We start from the raw sequence: 25,220 nt of genomic DNA, 5'->3' as shown, positions 1-25,220 counted from the left end.
ATTTATTTAAAAGTTTAAATTAGAACTTACCATCTCTCGTGCAATTGTTCCAATGGTCTTTGCACCTCTGGTGTGCAACGAGTCACCCTTAAGACTGCCTATAGCCTTTTTGGCTTAATTCCAACAACTAAATCCAACAACAAAACCACATTATATAATTTAACTTATTTAAACAACTTAACAACTTGACCTAGTTTAGTTTTGACTTAATTCCAACAACTAAATCCACCAACTAAACCACATTATTTATTTTAACTTATTTAAACAACTTAACAACTTTTTAACTTTAATAAACTAGTTTAGTATTGACTTAATTCCAACAACTAAATCCACCAACTAAATCACATTATTTATTTTGACTTATTTAAACAACTTAACAACTTTAACTAGTTTAGTTTGACTTAATACAACAACTAAATCCACCAACTAAACTACATTATTTATCTGAACTTATTTACACAACTTAACAACTTTAACAAGTTTAGTTTTGACTTAAATTCCAACAACTAAATTCACCAACTAAATCACATTATTTGTTTGAACTTATTTAATCAACTTAACAACTTTTTAACTTGAACTAGTTTAGTTTTGACTTAATTCCAACAACTAAATCCATCAACAAAATCATATTATTTAATTTAACTTATTTAAACAACTTTACAACTTTTTAACTTTAACTAGTTTAGTTTTGACTTAATTCCAACAACTAAATCCATCAACAAAATCACACTATTTAATTTAACTTATTTAAACAACTTAACAACTTTAATTAGTTTAATTTTGACTTAATTCCAATAACTAAATCCACCAACTAAACCACATTATTTAATTTAACTTATTTAAACAACTTAACAACTTTTTAACTTTAACAACCTTTTAAAGCTAAGTGTCAACACTAGATGGACACAAATCGATCTTGCAAGAAAATCAATTTTGTCATCAATAGGATCAACTAGTGTTGGTACTTATGCTAAAAAAACACATTATTCCTAAATTAAAGCTTAATATCAACACTAGGTGGATATCATCAATAAGATCAACTAGTGTTGGTACTTATGCTTAACAAACACTCGATGAATACAAAAAAATTATCACAAAGTTAATTGAGTTCAAAGTTCAATTATTAAGTTCAAATTAATTGAGGTCATCAAGAATTAGTTATTAAGTTCTAAGTTCAATGTTCAAGTTCTAAATTCAAATTCATATCAAAGTTCTAAAATTTGTTATACATAAACTTCAAATCCAAAAATTAGCTAGTTATTATATTCAAGTTCAATAACTATATTCAAGTTCTAATTAAATTCATCATATATATCCAATTTCTAAAATTAGTTATACATAAAATTTTAACTCAAGAATTAATTAGTTATATTCAAATTTCAAAATCAAGTTCTAAATCTAACTTCAATTCATCAAATTTCAATTCATCTAGATTAACACTCCACTAACTTATAACAATCAATCAATCCTAACTAACATCAAAATCCCTAAATCATTCACTAACTAACTAACAATCAATCAAACTTATAACAATCAATAAAAAAACAAATTAAATACTAATTAACAAAATAAAAAACCCTAAATCATTCACTTACTAACTAACAATCAATCAAACTAACAATCAATAAAAAAATTAATTCAATACACTATCAAACACAATCAATCATTCAATAAAACACAAATTCAATAAACTAATTAACATAATCAAATATAATTAAAATTGAAAAAATTAAAACTAATGTGATAAAACCCTAACCTTAAATTAATGGAGGAAGAGACAATGGAGAGAGGAAGCAGCGACGGCAGTAGCAATTCCGGCAGCGGCGGTGGCAAGCGATGGCGACTGCAAGCAACGGAGGCGGCGGCGAAATCTTTAGAGAGAAGGAAGAGAGCAAAAATGGGGAAAAACGTGTCTGCTATTTCAGATATTTAATGAAAAGCGACGAACATCGTCTCCCCGTCCGTCACTTTTCATTTAAAAAGTTGACCAACATTTTGACCAAAAAGCGACGGACAAAGAGACACTGTCTGTCACTTTTTAAAAATAGTTGACCGACCTATTTCGACTAAAAGTGATGGACATAAAGATGTCGTCCGTCGCTATAATAAAAAGAAAATTTAATAAAATAAAATAAATATAAAGTGATGGACAACGTCGTTAATATTTTAATTAATATATAATTATTTTTAATAAAAGCGACGGACGGCGTCATTATATATATTAAATAAATAATTATTAATTTTATATATATTTGGCGCAAAAATCCGCAAAAAAAACGACGGACTAAGAGATGCCGTCCATCGCTTTTTGTAAAATAATTTAAAAAATAGTTATTTTTATTAAAAAGCAACGGACAGTGTGGCAAATGGCGTCGCTCTTTTGTCCCTCATTTTTTAGAAATTTTTTAGTAGTGTCTTCTCACGGATAGTCTACAAATACATGGTTTTCCATATATTTATGTATATTTACTTGAGTATATTTTCAAGAATCCTCAGAACAAGTAAATTTCATGTCTTTAGACTTATATCTTTTAAATTGCATGTCTTAGTCAGAATACATAAATTTTCATGATTTGTTTTACATTCACCTTTTCAATTCAACGTGCATAAGAGGCCTACAAATAAAGTATCTATTACTTCACTTCTAGGTTTTAGTATTTAGGAGCTTCAGCTCATAACATTAAAATATACGACATGCACGACATCTAGATATGGCATCAATGTTTTTTGAACATTTTCCAAAAAGTACGATCTTTATTAGTATGGTATTTGGAATGCCGTCAATGATCGTGGATCAGTTTTCTTATACAAACAAAGTTCACTAGTAGTATGACAATCAAGTATGGCATCCATGATTATGAAAAACATTCTCAGAAGCTATCGGTTATGTTCGGTTAGAAGTAGTGCTTAGCATCAAATTGGACTAGGGCCAGTATACCTAAGTCTCAAAATTACGTGTTACCATAGGTTTGTGGACACATTTTATAAGCTTAACGGTGCCACATCAGATCAGATCAACTTTTACCTCTTGGCAAGTTATGTTTGACCCTTTTCAATGGGAATTATACATCAAACTTCATGTTTAGGTCACATTTTTATATGTCGATTAATAGTATCTTCCACAATTTAATCTCAGATATTGCATGACCTTGTATTTAGTTATTTCAATCAATATTTATCAGTTGCCTATTTTACTACTTGATCATTTCATCAAATTATATGTATTAGTTTCGTATTCGGTTAGTATCTCGAATTCTTCATGTTGAGTTTTACAAATTATCATGCATATCTCACATACTCAGTACATTCAAATACCTGATCTGTTGCATATATTATTCATGTGATTTAGAGTCAGATGCTTCTATTAGGATTCTGGTCATGCATATCACAGCTTACAACCAGGAGGTAATGAGTTCTCTTTGTTTGAGGACTCAAGCCAATTTGTAATTCTAGTATCTTATTTCTTTTCATATGATCATGTCTTGACTACATGTATTCAGTATTAGTAGAAGCTTCATAGACAATCAGTTAGAGTTGATGTATTCAATCTACTTAGTTTCAGTTTCTTAATAGATTATAATTATTGTAAACCAATCTTTGTTCAGTAATGTATTGAACCAACTTATTCCATAATTATGCTTCCACTCAGCCATTTAAGTTCTTATTTATGTATATATTTAATTGATTATGACTTATGTCAATATCAAGGGTTAGCTCGGAATCACTTGTGGCTCTAAGCATCATGTTATGAGTTACGACTAGGACGTACTCTCTGATCGTAACACATATGAATTGTTATGTTGTCTTGATAGTGTAAAAGCCTACACTCTATGTGTATAGTAACAATTTTGTAAATGATAAAATAATTATCTATTAAAATATTCACCAATTCAAAAAGGAAAAATACATTAAAGCATAATACATAAATATGTCATTTAACTTGACCCCAGCTCACATTTATGTCTTTCAACTTTGGATGTGTACAAATAGACACTTAAACTTATATAAAGTTGAACAAATAGACATATGCGTCTTACGTGGCATCCTACGTGATAATTTGAGTCTTACATTATGTATGCCACGTATGACTCATGTGTCGAACGAGGCTCCCCTCCAGTGGCCATCCTCTCCAGTTCGTCGAGTATTGCCTTATATTTGTTACACGTGTCCACTTAAAATTTCAATGGATGTGATCTATTTATTAACTACTATATTCTAACCATAGTTAGGAGAGTCTTTACAAAGTATAATCTCGCAAATTGTATTTAGTCCATACTCATCCCCGAACTTGGAAGTTCCGCCTGCATAATTGATAGGCTCTCTTATTGCTTCATAACACTGTAAACAAAAGTTTGTAAATTGAATTGCACAAAGAAAAATCTACCACCAAGTAAAACTAAAGCAACGATTTCAACAAAAAGGGAACAAATTGACGGTGAAGATAAAGATTTTAGGTCTCTGATAAAAGTATATATGGAATTCAACCATGGACGGACAATTGGTAACAACAATTGAAAGCTAACATCTCTTGAATCTTTTTCCAAGTCAAACGAGTAAGTGATGATTTGGAAGATAACTACTTCAAAACACTCTGTATAGAAAGACTAGTTTTACTTCAAATAAGCCAGATACATGCATAATTTTTACAAGTCAGAACAACACTATATTTCATGATTTATGTATTCTTTCGAGATTGGTAAGGCCAATTTTTATTTAGGATATCAATGAATAAATCACAATATGTGATGAAAGTCCAGTATTTAATTTTGCGAGTGCGAAATTCTGGGTGGTTTGCCGGCGGAGGAGAAGAGGGCTCTCTCTGCGACATTTGAAAGAAAGAGGAAACTAATTCTGGTACAGTGTAATGAAAAGAAAAGAGACTATAGTTAAGATATTTTAGTTAGTAAATAAATCATGTCCGTGGAGTCACAAACTAGACACGTGTAACAAATATAAGGCAGCACTGGACGAACTGGAGAAGTTGACCACTAGAGGGGAGCCGAGTCCTCATGTGTCTACTTATTTAATTTTATATAAGTTTAAATGTTTATTTATGTACACTCAAAGTTGGATGACATAAATATAAAATGAGGCTAAGTTATATGAATTATGCCATACATAAATGTGTCTTTTAATTTGGTTTTAATTGACATTTATGCCCACCAACTTTGAGTATGCACAAGCAGACTCTTAAACTTTTATAAAGTTGAACAAGTGGACACACATATCCTAAATGGCATAGTACACATAGAAAATTTAAACCTATATAAAGTTGAACAAATAAACATATGCGCCTTACATGGCATCCTACTTGACAAGTTAAAATGACACATGTATATTTATTGTTATTCAGAAATGATTCACTGATCTTTAATATTCTTTTAACTTAAAAGGGCGGTCAGATTTGTTTGTTTGTTTTTTTCTACTTTAACAGTAATGTAGATTCAAAAATTTCAACCATAATGTTTAAGCGAATGACAAGTATATATATTTTTCTTGGAAAAGAAATAGAAAACAAGAGATATAACATGGGTTTCTGATATTAAAATGTGTGTATAGTCATTTGTCCCATTCCCAGACTTATCAGATTGGTTGAGTATTAATTGCCTTCTGAGCTCATCTATGAGTAATTTGACTTAATACACTGCATATCAATTCTAGGAACATTGCATATATACTTGGTGATGACATCCTTAACTCATCTATTACTACTCTGCTCTGCTCTTCCCCTCAATGACTTTGATATGGACAGCTCTAGTGTTTTCTCTATTTACATATGCCTTGTATGAGCTGATAAACATTCACAAGAGGAAAAAGTTTCCTCCAGGTCCAAAAGGGCTTCCTATTTTAGGACATCTTCATTTGTTAGGCAAAAATCGGAAATATTTACAATGGTAGAGGTCCAACCAACAATAGTTGTGTGACCCTCCATTAATTAATTGACACTTGGATAATGGGTTCACTTCTTTACCTTTTTACCATCTCTCTCTTACTCACCTTTCTTTTCTTTCATTTTTTTTTTACTCCTAATAAATATCTAATTCTCAAAACATAATTAAATAATTAATACATTTGATAAAAAAAATTGATAAATATATTTTCTGTTAAAATAACTTAAATACTTATAAAATTGTTAACATTAAAAATAAACTTATTTTTCAGTATATTTAATAGAATCAAATTAACTCAAAATACAAACTAATTTACTTTAGCATATAAATTGATTTGATAAGATTTTTTTTTTTTTTATCTTCTTTTGAAATTACACATACTTTTTCTTTCACCATAACCATATTTAAATATAAGAATGACAACAAGACATAACATGATAGGGAGTGGCGGACTCATAAACATTTTTAAAAAATTTATACAGGTGACGCGGGTCACAAAACAAAATTTAAGTCTTTTAAATTAAAACTTACAATGCTTAATTTATTTTCAAGAATCAATCGGTTCCATATAATTTTAAATTAACTACTCATTATATTATTATTATTATTATAATAATAATAATAATAATAATAATAATAATAATAATATCATTCAACCTTAACATTATTAGAATTCATTTTTCGTGTTTTTGCGTACATTCAGTTATAATATATATTTTCCAACGTTTTTCTATTAAGTATTTTAAAAAATTATAACTTAAATTAAGGAAAATAATGGATACTCTCTGTTAAGAGAATGACTATAAATATATGAATTAAAACAAAATTAAAATAACACTGACTATAAATATATGAACTAAAACAGAATTAAAAAAAAATGAAAAACTAAATTTGAATTAATTTGTTTTTTTAGGTGCTAGTAATTGAGAAAACACTAAATATTTTTGAGTTAATTTGATATTATTAAAAATATTGAATGATATGAGTATTTAAAATACTCAGTCCTAAAAACATTTTTAGTTATTGTGATTAAAAAAAAATATGTTTGTTAATTCTTTTATTCAATATATCAATATCTTAAGAAAATGAAGTTAAGAAATATTTATTAGGAGTAAGAAAATAAGAAAATGAATGAAAAGAAAGGTGAGTAGGAGAGAGATGGTAAAAAGGTAAAGAAATAGACACATTATCCAAGTGTCAATTAATCAATGGAGGGTCACACAACTATTGTTGGTTGGACCTCTACCATTATAAAATTTTTCGCAAAAATCCACACCAAGATTTACAAAAACTAGCCAACAAACATGGTCCTATTATGTATGTCCGATTGGGACTAGTACCTACAATCATTGCCTCGTCTGCTGATGCAGCCGAAAAGGTCCTCAAGACATATGATCACATATTTGCTAGTAGACCTCATCATGAGGCATCTCAATATTTGTCTTATGGACAGAAGAATTTGATATTTGCAAAGTATGGTGTATATTGGCGTAACATGCGCAAATTGTGCATTGTACACCTTTTGAGCAATAACAAGATTAATTCATTTCAATCCATGAGAAAACAAGAAGTTGAACTTCTTATTGAGTCGCTTAAAAAGGAAGCTCATGATCGTGTAGCTGTTGATCTTAGTGCAAAGATTACGTCCTTGAATGCTAACTTGACTTGTTTAATGGTGTTTGGAAAGAAGTACATGGATGAGGACTTGGACAAGAGGGGATTCAAATCTGTTGTTCAAGATGTTGTGCATTTAGCAGCAATGCCAAATCTTGGTGATTTTTTCCCCTTCCTTGGTGCTATTGATCCCCAGGGTCTCACTCGCAAGCTCAAGGATCTTTCGAAGGTGTTTGATGAGTTCCTTGAGAAGATTATTGATGAACATGTTCATTCACATGACCAGAAGCAAACCAAGGACTTTGTGGACACCATGATGGACATAATGCAATCTGGAGAAGCGGAATTTCAGTTTGACCGTCGTCACATAAAAGCTATCCTCTTTGTATATACTTTCATCCCATTTTGTCATATATACCACATGCCTTGAGAATGAAATGGTTTGTACTACTAATTTATTCCTCTGTTTCCTTTTTACTATACAGGACAAGCTTATAGCTGCAATGGATACTACAGCATCATCAACGGAATGGATACTGACAGAACTTCTTAGACATCCCCAAGTGATGAAGAAACTCCAAAAGGAGTTGCAAGAAGTGGTAGGCCTTGAAAGAATGGTTGAAGAATCCGACCTGGAAAATTTGAAGTACTTAAACATGGTTGTAAAAGAGGGCCTGAGGCTGCATTCTGTAGTGCCACTATTTTATCATGAGTCTATGGAAGATTGTGTAGTCGACGGTTTCCACATACAAAAGGGATCCCGAGTCATGGTAAATTGTTATGCAGCTCAAAGAGATCCAAATGTTTGGCCTGATCCTGAGAAGTTTTTGCCTGAGAGATTTGTTGGAAGCTGTATAGATTTTCGTGGACGCTACTTTCAACTTGTACCATTTGGCTCTGGGAGAAGAAGTTGTCCTGGAATGCAGTTGGCAGTTATCGTCGTCCGCCTTGTGGTGGCACAGTTGGTGCATTGCTTTGAGTGGGAGCTTCCAAATGGTATGCAGCCTTGTGATTTAGACATTGATGAGAAGTTTGGGATGGTAACATGCAGAGAAAAGCCTTTAATGGCTATTCCTACTTACAATCTAAACAAATGATGCAAATACAAGAGAAGTAATATTTCTAAACTTTAGATTTTATTACAAGCAATATTAAATAGTTTCTACTATATGGTTTTTGAGATTGTTGTGTGCTTCTCCTAATATTCAAATAAAATACTTCATTGGCGGTACATCAGCTTTCATTTTTACACATCATTAAGGGAAATGAAAAACAATGTATAACTAATCTAATTAAACGAATGTACAATGCCTTCTTCAACCTCAAAGAGCGGTTTCAGATAACAACTCAATAACCTCAAAGAGCGGTTTAAATTTAAGATGTAAATGAAGCAGGAATAAGATATGCCAAAAAGATTTAATATTAGAAGTAAATTTAGTTTACTACAAGCCCAAAATTGAATATACAGATTTATTCACAAGAGCATTACTTGTTATCAAGTAAGGAGATCCCAAGATAAGAAGACACAAAAATTGTAGTTCCTAAAGAGAGAAAGGAGTTTGAATATTTGCTTTAGAATTGTAAAGTTTTTACCACAGTAAAGATAGATCTAGTCATATAGTTAGCCCTTTTAATCGGGAATTGATTTCTATTTGAATTTTGAGACAATAATATTTTCTAGGTTTTAGAAAATTGGTGTTTTCACATATCTTTTTGCTTAGTTTTAAATTTAGAAGTTAGTATTTTTATTATAAATTGTGTTCTTACGCTGCATTAAAAATACACCGTTCTTCCAACAATTTATATTTTTATTATAAATTGTATTCTTACGCTGCATTATATATATATAAGAGAATACTTTTTTACAAAAGAAGTCTTTTATTAAAGGAAAAACTATCTGTCTAGACATACTTCACTATCATATATACATATTTTACCTCTAGTTTAAAATTATTACATATAATATCATTTTTTAATAATTACATCATATATTTTAAAAGATTAAAGCAGATACACAATCATCTTAATTATGATATTAAATAATTATCTTATAATTAAATCTCTTTAATTAATAATTAATGAGACATTAACAATTCCAATTACTTTCTCTCTCTTTACACCATCCGCCGTTTCCCTCTCCAATATCTGTATGTATCTCTCGATTTTGTTGTCGCTTTTGCGAAGACGAAAAATTAAATTTACACCATGTCATTTGCTGGTAATTATTGGAATGATGAGATAATTATTTTAAATTTTAAGTTATTTCAATAGCTTTAGAGTTCGTGTCTTTATGCCACATAGATACATGATGTATCTTTAATTTAATACACTATGTATCTGTTATAGTTTAACAGGATATCCATATACTTGTAATATCATAAGTTATAGATATGTATCTCAACAATGAAACATGAGTATCTTAAATTGTCACATGTATCTGGAATAATATGTTATGTGTATCAAAAAATCAATATCATATTTAATTGATTTTGTCAGTTAGTTTCCTTGACGTTTTTTTAATTCCATAAAAAACCTCATGCCCACCTCGTTTCGAATTTTCATTATAGTTAAATTTTCTTCCATCGTGTATCTGATTTCTATTCTTTTGCAGGTACAATCGATTCCTAGTTGTTTTGAAATACCATCGACTAGATCATTGTAGGTTGCAATATCTCTCAAAAGTATTCCATCAATTCTATAGTTTTCATATTCGATTTTAGAGATCCATGAATCCGAATGCATCAACAATATTGTGATATTCATCATCTGCAAAAAAAAACTCGAAAATCTAAGATTCAAAGAAAGAAATTGATGAAGAAGATGAAGTTTACAATATTAGATTTACTAATGCTTATGATTTACATTTTTATAAAAAATAGTAACAGTTGATACAGATGGACCCAGAAAATCTGTTTTGTTTGTTAATTTTTCATCTTTTACTCCTTTAATTAAGACAATAAGTTACAATTTTTAATTCAAAAGTCTTAATTCATGTATCTCGGCCTTTAAATCACACATATACACGTATCTGATGAATCATGATACACGTATCTCTCTGCTGAAAATGGTACATAAAGTAATATAAAAAAACTATCAAGATGCCTAATAATTAGGATCTAAAATAGTGAAATTTATGTAGTTTACTATTTTTCAAAATAACTATGCCAGTTGGTGAACTATTTTTTATTATGGCATATTGCCAAAATTGAGTGCTAAACACCCCGAGCCTACACCCTGGGAGGGACCGGAACTTGAAGACCATTGCTGGCCCAAGCGAACCCTTGGCCTGGCTTACTTAACTCAGCGGAAACCTAACTCAACAAAATAACTCAATGCAATGAAAGGTCATAAAACAACCCAATTGATAAAATCTGGCCAAAAAAGCAACTTGAGTCTCAAAATAGAATATTTATATATGTATACACAGATGAGAGACTCAAAACTAACTGACTGACTGTCTATGAAGCCTCTATAACACTAATATAGATGTTGGGATAGACCCTGCAACATCCTAATAAAGCAAAAACTAGGAACACAAAATAACAGAGTCCTCCGGAATGCAAAGAGGCTCACCACTGACTCTAGAGTGCTCAACTGGATCAACGGCGTGCTGGATGCTGATCCTGGGTACCTGCATCTGCATCATCATAAGATGCAGGCCAACTGGCATCAGTACATTGAATGTACGAGTATGCGAGCTGGAAAGCTAAGCAACATAGGCTAGAAGGAAATCTGGAAGAAACTGAATAACTTACCTGGCTCAACTCAACTTAACCTAACTGACTCATTTCATTATAAGGCAGTTTAAAACAAGTGCAATATAAAGAAAAGATGTTTAAAACATGCTATAAACTTTGTGTGTATACAAAAATACAATAAGCCTGAGATGTATGTAGAAATATAAATGAACTGATGTATATAAAAATACAATAATTATTGTGGGAGTTTCTCTAATCGACAACCATCACATAAGAGATATAGTGATGATACAACGATCAACCTCACACTGCCAGAGCATCCTATACCCGGCCAAAGGTATAGAACCTGACCTGCCTAATGGATCCGCTAGTCTAATTTGAAAAGGATTCATCTAAAAAGTATGAACCTCTTCTACCCATGATGGCTACATGGTTCTATGAAGGATGTGGGTTCTTTGAATGCTCCCCCAATTCGGTGCTCGATACTACTCCCAAAAAGGTATTGGCTCTTATATTTTTAAAACATATGTCTTCCTACTGATTTGAGATAATTACTCAAAAACTTAGCTCAAAGGCTATCTTGGAATCTCAGTTTCCTCTCTTGCTTCATTTAGAAAGCGATTACTCTTTTCTGGAAAACTAGCCCGAAGGCTCTTTGGAGATCTCAGTTTCCAATCTTGTTTAAATGTAAAAACATTTCTTTAAAACCTCTTTGGGAATACTTAGTTCCCTAATAACTTTTGAGAATTGAACTCAACTCTATACTCTTTACTTAACTTGAAATTTGAGCCTTAAAATGAAGTTAAAACATTCAATAAAGACTCTTGAAAAACTTTAAAGACTTGCTTCTTAACTTCTAAGCTTGACTCTAACTTCACTTGACTTTGATCCGAACTTTCCTCAAATTGAATTATGAATTCAAGGGTAATTGTAACACATCGTATCCGAAAATAGAGATTTCAGATTTTTTGGTGTTACAGGTGGCACTCATGGACACCATCCACGGACCGTAAATGGACTCACGGTCCATCCTGCAGGTCCGTGGTTCGTGACAGAAAACTTCCTCAGAACTCAGTCAGAAAATTTGGCTAAGTGTTGACCCACGGTCCGTAGGTCAGGTCACGGACCGTAGTTCGTGTCCGTGGATTGATGCCCCAAAAGCCCAGCTTCAGTCCTGATTGACGGTTGACCAGCACGGACCGTCAATCTATCCACGGTCCGTAGGTCTGACCGTAGATGAGGATCAACAGCCAGTTAGCTGAAAATTGTTGATGGATCAAATTTAGATGGTTATAACTTTTAGCACAAAAATAATTGTGTGTCCCATGACCTAAATCATGAGGTTTTAGTCAATTTAAGCCTAGAAACATGACTAGAACTTACCTTAGTCAAAATCATTAATCAAAACTTCGAAAATTAGAATCAAGAGAGGAGAAAAAGGTCAAGAACCCTAGTTCAAGAACGCATCAATGTTCCTTCAGTTCCAGCCCCGAAATCGAAAGATTTCTTCGTGGAATTCGTCACCAGGTATGTGGGATTTCACTAGTGGGTTCCTTTCGCCCATTAGGTCCCTAGAATTCAGTCAGATTCTTGATTCCATGATTATGAACAGACTTATGGTTTCTAGAATTTCAACAGATCATTAAGACTTAGTTATTTAAATGTTCCAAATTAGATTATCATGATATTTCTCAGTTTATTGCATGAATTTCAGAACCCTAGCTATGTATTTCTTTAGTTCTTGAATTACACATGCTTGGTTAGATATCTCAATTATTCAGTTATACATGCCTCAGTTATTAAAGCATCATTTTCAGATTAATTGTTGCATTCTCAGTTTGCATGTTCAGTTTGAGCTATCCAGTAACTTACAGAAATTCAGTCATAATGTGTTAATCACTTAATCTATTGGGAGTAGCATAATACCGAGTTGGACTAGGGTTCAGCGTACCCATATAGTCCAGAACTACGAGCCACGTAGGTGTAAGTCCCCTCTGTAGGCAACATCAGTTTAATGATCACGTCAGCATGCCTCTATACCTCTGGCAGGGTATATTGGGTCCTCTCGATGGGGCGTATACATCGGACTCCACATTTAGCTCATGTGGTTTTATTGTCGGTTATTAGTAGTTCCCACAGTTCAGTCAAACTCTATTGCATTGACCACATTTACAGTTCATTCAGTATTCAGTCAGCATGTTATAAATTGGTCATTGCATTCAGTTAGCTCAGTATTCAGTATTTATATCACGTTCAGATTATTTCATTGCTTTATTGCTTTGTTCAGTTATATGTTCTTTCAGCTTTACTTTATCCTGCATGCTCAATACCTTTCAAGTACTGACGCATACGTGCGCTACATCTTCTCATGATGTAGGTTCAGGTTCTCAACATCCAGATCACGCTTAGATCGATTCCCGATATTCAGTTCAGCAGCATCAGTGGTGAGTCCTTATTCTTCGAGGACTAGTGACATGTTTATCTTTATTGTTTTTAGTCTTTAGTTTCAGTTTTGCTAGACCTAGTTGGGGCCTATCCCAACATTTCTAGTCAGTTTAGAGGCTTATTTCAGACATAGTTAGATTCAGCTTAGTGTTGAGTTAATATCCTCTTTGTATTAAACTCATCAGTTTTCATATATCTCAATTATAGTATATGGGTATTCCCCATCTTTCAGATTTATTTATGATATAGCTTACACACAGTTTCTATTATTCAGATTATATTTAGTATGCTCATGATCATACCAGCAGGGTTAGCTTGGGATCACTTGTGGTCCTAGGTCCCATGTTCGCGTCTCGGGGGTAGCTCAGGGCGTGACAAACTTGGTATCAAAGCATTAGGTTTAAGTGTCCTAGGATGTCTGAAAAGCCGCACTAGGTAGAGTCCTTTTCATGAGTGTGTAGTGCGCACCACATCTAATGAGAGGGAAACTACAAAGTGTCTTAGGAAAAATCTTCATTTTCTTGTTACTCTTATTGTGCGTAAGGTATGATCTAATTCAATTCTAACTCAATGTTCTACTTTTCAGTGATCATGCCTCCTCGTAGAGCTTATGCCAGGAACGCAAACACAGCTCCTCCAGTTCCAGATCAGGAAGTCTCAAATGCTGAATTCAGGAATGTCATTCAGATGTTGGCTCAGAGTATCGCTAACCAGAACAATCAGCAGGCTCAAGCTCCTATGAATGCAAATGGTGGATCAGCAGCATCAAGGGTTCGTGACTTTGTTAGGATGAATCCGCCTGAGTTCCTAGGATCGCAGACTGGTGAAGATCCCCAAAATTTCTTGGATGAGATCAAGAAGATCTTTGAGGTAATGCAGGTCACTGGGAATGATCGGGTTGAGTTAGCATCTTACCAACTTAAGGATGTAGCTCATATCTGGTATACTCAGTGGAAGGAGAACAGGGGTACAAATGCCGCTCCTATTACTTGAGAACAGGGGTACAGATGCCGCTCCTATTACTTGAGAATAGGGGTACAGATGTCGCTCCTATTACTGGGGATTGTTTCAGCGAAACCTTTCTGGACAGGTTTTTCCCCATAGAGTTGAGAGAAGCAAGGGCATAGGAATTTATGAACTTGAGGCAGGGTAACATGACTGTCCAAGAGTATGGGCTCAAGTTTAACCAACTCTCCAGGTATGCTCCCCACATGGTTGTTGATTCCAGGGCTCAGACGAATAAGTTTTTGTATGGAGTGTCAAACTTAGTGAAGACTGAGTGTAGGAATGATATGTTGTTGGGAGACATGAACATCTCTAGGCTCATGACTCATGCTCAGCGGGTTGAGGGTGATAAGCTTAGGGAACAGGTTAAGGACACTAAGAAAGCAAGAACAGGTAACTATGAGTATTCCCAACAGAAATCGGGTGGTGGAAATCGCTCGCATTTTCAGCAGAAGTCTTCGACTCCAGCCCATTCATCAGCTAGTGTTTCATCCTCCAGGTTCCGTAATAATCAGAAAGGTAGGGCGTCGGGCTCTAAGTCTCAAGGTAGTGTTTCAGGCACAAAAACCTACCCAACTTGCCCGAAATGTAGTAAGAACCATCCGGGCGAGTGTCTTGTAGGTAAGAAAGGATGTTTTGGGTGTGGTCAGTCTGGTCATAGATTGAAGGATTGCCCTTCTAGACAGGGTCAAGGAGGAAATAATGGTAGAGCTCAGTCTACAACTTCAGTAGCACCAGGAGGTCGCCCGACTCAGCAGGGTAACTCTTTTAGTATTGGTGGTGGACAATGCCAAAACAGGCTCTATCATCTTTAGGCTCGTCAAGATTAGGAAGATTCTCCTGATGTAGTCACTAGTACGTTACGAGTCTTTGATCTTGATGTTTATGCATTGTTAGATCCAGGGGCTACTTTGTCTTTTGTAACTCCTTACATAGCAGTCCAATTCAGTGTTAGCCCAAAAACTCTTTCAGAACCCTTCTCAGTCTCTACTCCAATCGGTGACCCAGTTATAGCAAGACGGGTATACAGAAATTGCCCTGTCACAGTCTCTCATAAAGTCACCTCAGCAGATCTTGTAAAGTTAGAAATTGTAGACTTCGATATCATTCTAGGCATGGATTGGTTACATTCTTGTTACGCCTCAGTCGATTGCAGAACTAGGATTGTTCGTTTTTAGTTTCCAGACAAACCAATCCTAGAATGGAAGGGTAGTAGCTTAGCGCCTATGGGTCGATTCATTTCTTACCTTAAGGCTAGAAAGATGATCTCTAAGGGTTATCTCTATCATCTAGTTCGGGTTAAGGCTTCTAGTTCCGAATCCCCAACTCTTGAGTCAGTTCCTGTAGTCAGTGAGTTTCCAGAAGTGTTCCCAAAAGATCTTTCTGGAGTTCCTCCCGAAAGGGAAATCGACTTTGGAATAGATCTCCTTCCAGATACCCAGCCTATCTCTATCCCTCCTTACATAATGGCTCCAGATGAGCTTAAGGAATTGAAAGAGCGGTTGAAAAACCTTCTAGATAAGGGCTTTATCAGACCTAGTATTTTACCATGGGGTGCACCAGTGTTGTTCGTGAAGAAGAAAGATGGTTTTCTCAGAATGTGTATTGACTATAGGCAGTTGAACAAAGTCACAATCAAGAATAAGTATCCCATCCCCAGGATTGATGACTTGTTTGACCAACTTCAGGGTGCTAGTCATTTCTCAAAGATAGATCTCAGATCAGGTTATTATCAACTTAGAGTCAGAGATAGTGACATTCCGAAGACAGCTTTCAGAACTCGGTATGGTCATTACGAATTTGTAGTTATGTCATTTGGACTAACCAATGCTCCTGCAGCTTTCATGGATTTGATGAATAGAGTGTTCAAGCAGTACTTGGACTTGTTCGTTATCCTCTTTATTGATGATATCCTCATTTACTCTAGGAATGAGGAAGAACATGCAAGTCATTTGAGAGTTGTTCTGCAAACTCTCAAAGATCGCCAGTTATTTGCAAAATTTAGTAAGTGCGAGTTTTGGTTACAATCAGTTGCTTTCCTTGGGCATATTGTGTCTAGCGAAGGAATTCGAGTAGATTTCCAGAAGATAGAAGTAGTGAAACAATGGCCCAGACCTACCTCTGCTACAAATATCAGAAGTTTCTTGGGTCTAGCAGGTTATTACAGAAGGTTTGTGGAAGGATTTTTATCCATAGCCTCACCATTGACTAGGTTGACTCAAAAGATGGTCAAGTTTCAGTGGTAAGATGATTGTGAGAAAAACTTTGCAGAATTAAAAACTAGGTTGACTACAGCTCCTGTCTTGACTCTACCAGAGGGTTCAGATGGTTATGTGATCTATTATGATGCATCCAGAGTCGACCTAGGTTATGTGTTGATGCAGCGAGGTAAGGTTATAGCTTATGCTTCTAGACAGCTTAAGGTACATGAGAAGAATTATCCAACTCATGACCTCGAGCTTGCAGCAGTGGTGTTTGCACTAAAGATTTGGAGATACTACTTGTATGGTGTTCATGTAGATCTGTTCACAGACCATAAGAGCCTCCAGTATGTATTCACCTAGAAAAAGGTGAATCTTCGCCAGAGAAGGTGGCTTGAGTTCCTCAAAGATTATGATATGAGCGTGCATTACCATCCGAGAAAGGCGAATGTAGTAGCAGATGCTCTTAGCAGACTATCCATGGGTAGTGTAGCACATGTTGAGGAAGAAAAAAGAGAGCTAGCAAAGGATGTTCACAGACTTGCTCGCCTAGGAGTTCGTCTTATGAGCATATCAGATGGTGGTGTAACGGTTCAGAATGGGGCAGAATCTTCTTTGGTAGTAGAGGTTAAGGAAAAGCAAGACAGTGATCCAATCTTGCTTGAGCTTAAGAGTGCAGTCCACAATCAGAGAGTGGAGGTTTTCTCCCAAGGGGGAGATGGTGTACTTCGCTATCAGGGTAGATTATGTGTTCCTAATGTGGGCGAGTTGAGACAACATATTCTTGCAGAGGCCCACAATTCCAGATATTCTATTCATCCAGGCGCCACTAAGATTTACCGTGATCTGCGGGAAGTCTATTGGTGGAATGGTATGAAAAGAGATATAGCAGACTTTGTGGCTAAGTGCCCCAATTGCCAGCAAGTCAAGGTAGAACATCAGAAACCAGGAGGTATGACTCAAGAGATTGACATTCCTACTTGGAAGTGGGAAGTAATCAACATGGACTTCATCAAAGGTTTACCTCGTACTCGCAGACAGCATGACTCCATTTGGGTGATTGTTGATAGGGTTACTAAGTCTTCTCGCTTTTTGGAGGTCAAGACTACAGATTCGGCAGAGGATTACACCAAGCTTTACATTAATGAGATTATGAGGTTACATGGGGTTCATTTGTCTATCATCTCAGATAGAGGTCCTCAGTTTACCTCTCATTTCTGGAAGTCATTTCAGAAGGGTCTTGGTACTCAAGTTAACCTTAGCACAACATTTCATCCACAGACGGATGGTCAGGCAGAGCGTACCATTCAGACCTTAGAGGACATGTTGAGAGCTTGTGTGATTGACTTCAAGGGTAGTTGGGATGATCACCTTCCTCTTATTGAGTTCGCCTACAACAATAGTTAACATTTCAGCATTCAAATGGCCCCTTATGAGGCATTGTATGTGCGTAGATGTAGATCTCCAGTTGGTTGGTTTGAAGTAGGTGAATGTCACGACCCGAGAGTACTCCCTAGTCGTAACATGGCGTATTCGACCCCGAAGGGGTCTTATATGAGCCACATAGTCATTCATTGCATTCAATAATGAAAATAGTGCGGAATAAAAAAAAACTTATTTACATCCACACATTTAAACTTCATTAAAACAAATTTAAAAACACACAGCGGAAGTCTAAGTCTCACATGGCCATCTTAGACACAGTCACAAAACATAAGTAGGGACACGGGCCTTTACAATCAAAAGAAGTTTATTAAGTCTATTACATGAACAAAAGAACTTAAAAGTTTTATCCTCGAATCCATGATGACATACCAAGTCTTGGAGGAAATCAATCTAACACTTCAAACTAGCTAGGAGGGATCACTTGCCGGAACCTACACTTATAGTAAAAATATGAAGAATATGGGTTAGTACACAAAATGTACTAAGTATGATGACCATGCAAAACATACTTTAAAAGGGACATTTTGGTTAGAAACCATGCATTATGCCACTTTTTGAAGTACCATGAATAATTGCATAAAAGACATACAATACAAGCATAAACATCAAGTAAGTCATAATATTACCTTTAAACAATTTCAACATGAAAACCTTTACCTTGGACCTTCACCTCAAGAAACCCTTATGCTATACCTCGTGCAATGTATGGATGGCGTCCCATACCACCATCCATACTAAGGCACCACATTAAGGTCACTTAAGGTAACTTATCATTCCTTTCTTTCACCTTTGCACCATATTCATACATAAGAGGTATATCATTAATTAAGACATGACAAGGGAAAATAACTCGTAATATAACCCAAGTATAGCATGCATCTCATATTAAGCATTTGAGAGCCAACATTCTTTAATAACCTCATTTAGGCCACAATTGTATCACATACATTAGGATTTAGAGAAACTCACTATGACCCTCTCCAAGCCTACTCGTGCAATGTATAGGTAGCATCCCATACTACTACCTACACTTTGTAGAACCTATCAAGAAACCATAATGAAATCTCGCATGATGGGAAGTAAGCGTTTAACCGACATAGACCATGAGAGCTTGTCATGGAATCCGGTGTCATAAGTCCCCACACCGTAAAGAGGTGGTCTACTTGCCTAAGGAAGACCGGTATATAGCTTAATGGATCCACTAGCTACCTATGCGGGCACATAGTTTATGGGATAAGGTAGACGATCATTGAAACTCATGCCTAACTATTGGGGGAGTTTCCATCTAACCAAATCCACTCGGTGCTTAGCCAACATTCCCATAGAATAGTTCGTTACATTGACATTATCACATATGAGAGGTGCCATTGGCCTACCAACTCCAAATTACATTTATTAACACGTGAAAGGGTGCTTTAAGCCTACCGTTTCAAGGTTCATTTAGGAAAGCTCATTAACTCCTCTTGAAAGGGTGCCATGGGCCTACCGGTTCAAGTCTCATCATTAACCTTCATGGAAAGGTGCCATAGGCCTACCGATTCCAAGGTTCATTATAAGCTCGTGTGGAAGGGTGCCACTAGCCTACCGATCCGAGGATTCAACAATCAACAATATAATCATTTATACAAGAAAATGATGCATAAGCCCTACCAATTCAAGGTATACTTTATATTGAAGAATCCTTCATATTCTATCATCAACATTCATGAGTGTCAAATTGAGAAATAATCTTTCAATAGCAACACCTTTACGTTCATAACATGATCACATTATCTTCATTGAATTCTCATTCATATAGTGTCATGATAACACTCCAATTTCTCATACTATGCCTTTAAGGCCCTAAGCCTCACATACCCATACACCAACAATACACCATAAAATAAGCATGGGTAATGACATACTTCAACAATCTAAAGACCTTTAAACAAGTTTGATTCATATACATTCATTATCTAGCAACCCACTTCATAAAGGCATAAACTAGGAATAAAGAGAAATCATGGGTTCATGGAGTATTTTCATCTTAAATCGTCAATACAACAACAATATAACCATAAAGTGCCATTAGAAACCTTTTAAAACCATTTGGTGGAAGAACCCATGAGATTGAGTGAAAACCTAGATTTTTCATACTTGAAATAACTTTGGATTTGGCTCCTTGAATGGAAATTTAGACAAGGATCAAGACCACCATACCTTTGCTATGATCTCCCACGAAATTTGATGAAGAAAGCCTTGAATCCAAAGCCCTAGCTCCCACTTCTTCTTCTTCTTAATGGAGGATTGTAGAGAGGGAAATGTTTTAGGGATGGGAATTGAACTAATGGTATCTAGGAAATAATATATGTCCTTTGGAAGAATGGTCCAACACTTAGAAAAAAAATGAGGCGGGTGAACAGTAACCACGCCTACTGGAAATTGCCTTTTCCTGCCGAACAGATTTTACGAAAATGGGCATAACTTCTTCGTCCGAACTCCGAATGAGATGAAACGAAGTGCGTTAGGTAGCTAACTCAAAGGGCTTTCCATGGATATATTATTGGCCACCCAAATAATTTGTGTGCTAGGAGATATGACCCTCCAAAGTAGACCCTCGAAAAAGGCTTCACTTGGAAATTTCGGATTTTGATACGGTTGCTCTAAAATTTGGGTTAGACCCATTTCCCACTCAATTTGACCCCCTAAACAAGAATATGAAGTCGGATTTTTGAAAAACGAAACAGATCTTTTTATATACAGCTAAACAAGTTTCCGGTAACTTCCGAAGCACATTTTTAAGAACTTTTTGGGTCAAATTCAAATATAATCATTTCATTAAGTTCTCGACTCCAAACTCACATGTGAGGCTCTAGTTTCACTCTATCATTTTCCGGGTCGTTACAGTGAAGCAGCCTTGATAGGACCAGATTCGGTCTTTGATGCTATAGAGAAAGTGCAACTCATTAGAGATAGACTTAAGACTGCCCAGAGTCACCAGAAATCTTATGCAGATGTGAGAAGAAGGGAACTAGAGTTCCAAGTTGATGATTGGGTTTTCCTGAAAGTGTCACCTATGAAGGGGGTGATGAGATTTGGCAAGAAAGGGAAGCTCAGTCCCAGATATGTAGGCCCTTACCGGATCTTGAAAAGGATTGGTAAAGTGGCTTATGAGTTAGAGTTGCCAGCAGATTTAGCAGCAGTGCATCCAATCTTTCATATTTCTCTTTTGAAGAAGTGCGTGGGTGATCCAGCATCCATAGTGTTATTAGAGACTGTGGCCGTAAAAGATAGTCTTTCTTATGAGAATGTACCAGTTGAGATTCTCAATCGTCAGGTTAGAAGGTTGAGAAATAAAAAAGTCGCTTCAATCTAGGTTTTGTGGAGGATTCAGTCCGTAAAGGGAGCTACTTGGGAAGCAGAAGCAGCAATGAAGTCCAAGTATCATCACCTCTTTCCTTCCGATTCCATTCCAGCTTGAGGTAATAGTTCCTCTTCAGTTTTTCAGTCATTCATGCGAAAATTCAGTATTAGAATCATGTTTCTTCAGTTTGTACTTGCATTTTCTGCGTATTTGCATGTTCTTGGAACTCAGTTCAGTTAGAAATTCAGTTCTTAGTGTTTAGTGGTAGGGATTGCAGCCCTCTCCCTACATTTCAGCTAGATTAGATTTCATTCGAGGACGAATGGTCCCAAGGGGGAGATAATATTACACCCCGTATCCGAAAATAGATATTTCAGATTTTCTAGTGTTACAGGTGGCACTCACGGACACCATCCACAGACCGTAGATGGACTCACGGTCCGTCCTGCAGGTCCGTGGTTTGTGACAGAAAACTTCTCCAGAACTCGGTCAGAAAATTTGGCTAAGTGTTGACCCACAACCGGAATTACGGTCCGTATGTCAGGTCACGGACCATAGTTCGTGTCGGTGGATCGATGCCCAAAATGCCCAGCTACTATCCTGATTAACGGTTGACCAGCACCGACCGTCAATCAATCCATGGTCCGTAGGTTTGACCGTAGATGAGGATCAGCAGCCAGTTAGCTGAAAATTGTTGATGGATCTTCAGATGGTCATAACTTTTAGCACAAAAAGAATTGTGTGTCCCATGACATATGATATGATAGATAATTGAATCCCTTTTCCAACGCCGCTGAGTTTGCTAAAATCCAACCTCTGAGTAAAAAGTTATGCTCGTTTTAGTGAAAGCATGTCGAACAAGCTCGACCTATTGATCCAATCAACGGACTGTCGATTGACCTACGGCCCGTCAGTCCAATCCGTCGGTCACTCCGACAGCAGTTAAGTCAGGGGTCTTTTGGTCTTTTTCTATTTCATTTAACCCCTAAGATACGTCGTTTAGACCCTAAATCATGAGGTTTTAGTCAGTTTAAGCCTAGAAACATAACTTGAACTTACCTTAGTCAAAATCATTAATCAAAATTTAGAAAATTAGAATCAAGAGAGGAGAAAAAGGTCAAGAATCCTAGTTCAAGAATGCATCAATGTTCCTTCAGTTCCAGCCCCGAAATCGAAGATTTCTTCGTGGAATTCGTCACCAGGTATGTGGGATTTCACTAGTGGGTTCCTTTCGCCCATTAGGTCTCTAGAATTCAGTCATATTCTTGATTCCGTGTTTATGAACAGACTTAGGGTTTCTAGAATTTCAACAGATCATCAGGAATTAGTTATTTAAATGTTTCAAATTAGATTATCATGTTATTTCTCAGTTTATTGCATGAATTTCAAAACCCTAGCTATGTATTTCTTTAGTTCTTGAATTACACATGCTTGGTTAGATATCTGAATTATTCAGTTATACATGCCTCAGTTATTAATGCATCATGATCAGATTAATTGTTGCATTCTCAGTTTGCATGTTCAGTTCGAGCTATCCAGCAACTTACAGAAATTCAGTCATAATGTGTTAATCACTTAATCTATTGAGAGTAGCATAATACTGAGTTGGACTAGGGTTCAGCGTACCCATATAGTCCAGAACTACGAGCCACGTAGGTGTAAGTCCCCTCTGTAGGTAACATCAGTTTAGTGATCACGTCAGCATGCCTCTATACCTCTGGCAGGGTATATTGGGTCCTCTCGATGGGGCGTATACATCGGACTCCACATTTAGCTCATGTAGTTTTATTGTCGGTTATTAGTAGTTCCCACAGTTCAGTCAGACTCTATTGCATTGACCACATTTACAGTTCATTCAGTATTCAGTCAGTATGTTATAAATTGGTCATTGCATTCAGTTAGCTCAGTATTCAGTATCTATATCATGTTCAGATTATTTCATTGTTTTATTGCTTTGTTCAGTTATATGTTCTTTCAGTTTTACTCTATCATGCATGCTCAGTACCTTTCAAGTACTGACGCATACGTGCTCTACATCTTCTCGTGATGTAGGTTTAGGTTCTCAGCATCCAGATCACACTTAGATCGATTTCCGATATTCAGTTCAGCTGCATCAGTGGTGATTTCTCATTCTTCGAGGACTAGTGACATGTTTATCTTTATCGCTTTGTCTTTAGTTTCAGTTTTGCTAGACCTAGTTGGGCCCTGTGCCAACATTTCTAGTCAGTTTAGAGGCTTATTTCAGACATAGTTAGATTCAGCTTAGTGTTGAATTAATATCTTCTTTGTATTAAACTCATCAGTTTTCATATATCTCAGTTATAGTATATGGGTATTCCCCATCTTTCAGATTTATTTATGATTTAGTTTCCGCACAGTTTCTATTATTAAGATTATATTTAGTATGCTTATGATCATGCCAGCAGGGTTAGCTTGGGATCACTTGTGGTCCTAGGTCCCGTGTCCGCATCTCGGAGGTAGCTCTGTGCGGTGTGACAGTAATAATCTCATGTTTATAGATGAGTTTGGGATGTTTAGATGTACGTTAGAGTGTTGAAAACCACGATAAAACATAGGTACATTACCGAGGAACATGCATGAAAAAATAGGGAATGAATGGGAAGACTTGGCGTCTTTGGCGCTCTGAGAGGCGCGGGGCGCCAGCCTTCAGACCTCAGAGGGGCCTACTGGGCGCTCTACTAGGCGCGCCGCCCCAAGGGCTGGACTTCAGAGTCCCTTTTGGGGCGCGCTGGCTGGCGCGACACCCCAGCCTTTTTCCCCGAAAATTCGACTCTTCTCCTTCCTTTTTCCAACTCTAAACCACCTTAACCTCAAAGGTTCCAGCCCCAAACACTTAGAATCATAAAGACTCGTAATATACAATAGATTCAACTCGGAACACAACCGAAAACATGTCCTAAATCAACTAGAACTTCAACACAATCACAAGACTTCAACAACCACAACAACAAGGCTTCAACAAACACAACCAAATCTTTTCTCGGAAATTAAAACGAGTTTGGCGTGTGGGGGAATGAACCAACCCAACACTATGATCTCACATACCTTAGTAGGGATCACCCCCGACGAAAACCACGACGATCTTGACGAACTTTGCTTTTTCTTCACTTTCTCCACTTCTTTCCTTTTCTCTCAAGAACCCTAACTCTCACTTTTTTCCCCATACTTGACCAAATTTCCAGATTTTAAATTCTTTCCAAAAATGACTATTTCAAATTTTCAGCTTCTTCATAGTTATTTCAAATTGTCGAATGTTACAGCTTAGTAAATTGAGCTACTACTACTTAGTAAATTGGCAAATGGTTGGATTGGATCAGATTTGGATGGATTGAGCAAAAAAATAAATTACCCCCTCCTCGGGCACCCCCCACCCCCCACCTTCCACCAACCTACCCCTAAATTTTTTTTGTTTTCCAAAAACAAAAAAAAATCTATTTTTTCAAAAATAAATAAAAAATTTACCCCCTCCCCCAGGAGCCCCCCCCCCCCCCCCACTTTCCACCAACCTACCCCTAAATTTTTTTTATTTTCCAAAAACAAAAAAAATCTGGTTTTC

General features: G+C 35.9%; 2 protein-coding genes across 2 annotated transcripts in view; one reads left to right on the top strand and one right to left on the bottom strand.

Annotated features, from left to right (window-relative positions):
- The first annotated feature begins 5,718 nt into the window (after window positions 1–5,718).
- Window positions 5,719–8,728, top strand: LOC125856405 (cytochrome P450 71AU50-like). The gene is made up of 3 exons (XM_049535934.1): window positions 5,719–5,869; window positions 7,154–7,890; window positions 7,991–8,728. Exons 1-3 carry the CDS (start codon window positions 5,734–5,736, stop codon window positions 8,600–8,602), a joined length of 1,485 nt encoding a protein of 494 aa, XP_049391891.1. The 5' UTR covers window positions 5,719–5,733; the 3' UTR covers window positions 8,603–8,728.
- Window positions 8,729–10,221: 1,493 nt separating this feature from the next.
- LOC125855727 (uncharacterized) overlaps window positions 10,222–25,220 on the bottom strand; it is an 18,806-nt gene continuing 3,807 nt past the window's right edge. The window contains exon 2 of the mRNA XM_049535457.1: window positions 10,222–10,271. Coding sequence (XP_049391414.1) covers window positions 10,222–10,271 — 50 coding nt within the window. The remainder of the gene's footprint in view (window positions 10,272–25,220) is intronic.

This window comes from Solanum stenotomum, chromosome 2, assembly GCF_019186545.1.
Source record: "Solanum stenotomum isolate F172 chromosome 2, ASM1918654v1, whole genome shotgun sequence".
NCBI classification, from domain to species: domain Eukaryota; kingdom Viridiplantae; phylum Streptophyta; class Magnoliopsida; order Solanales; family Solanaceae; genus Solanum; species Solanum stenotomum.
The sequence above is the reverse complement of the archived record's forward strand: the minus strand, read 5'-3'. Positions and strand labels throughout refer to the sequence as shown.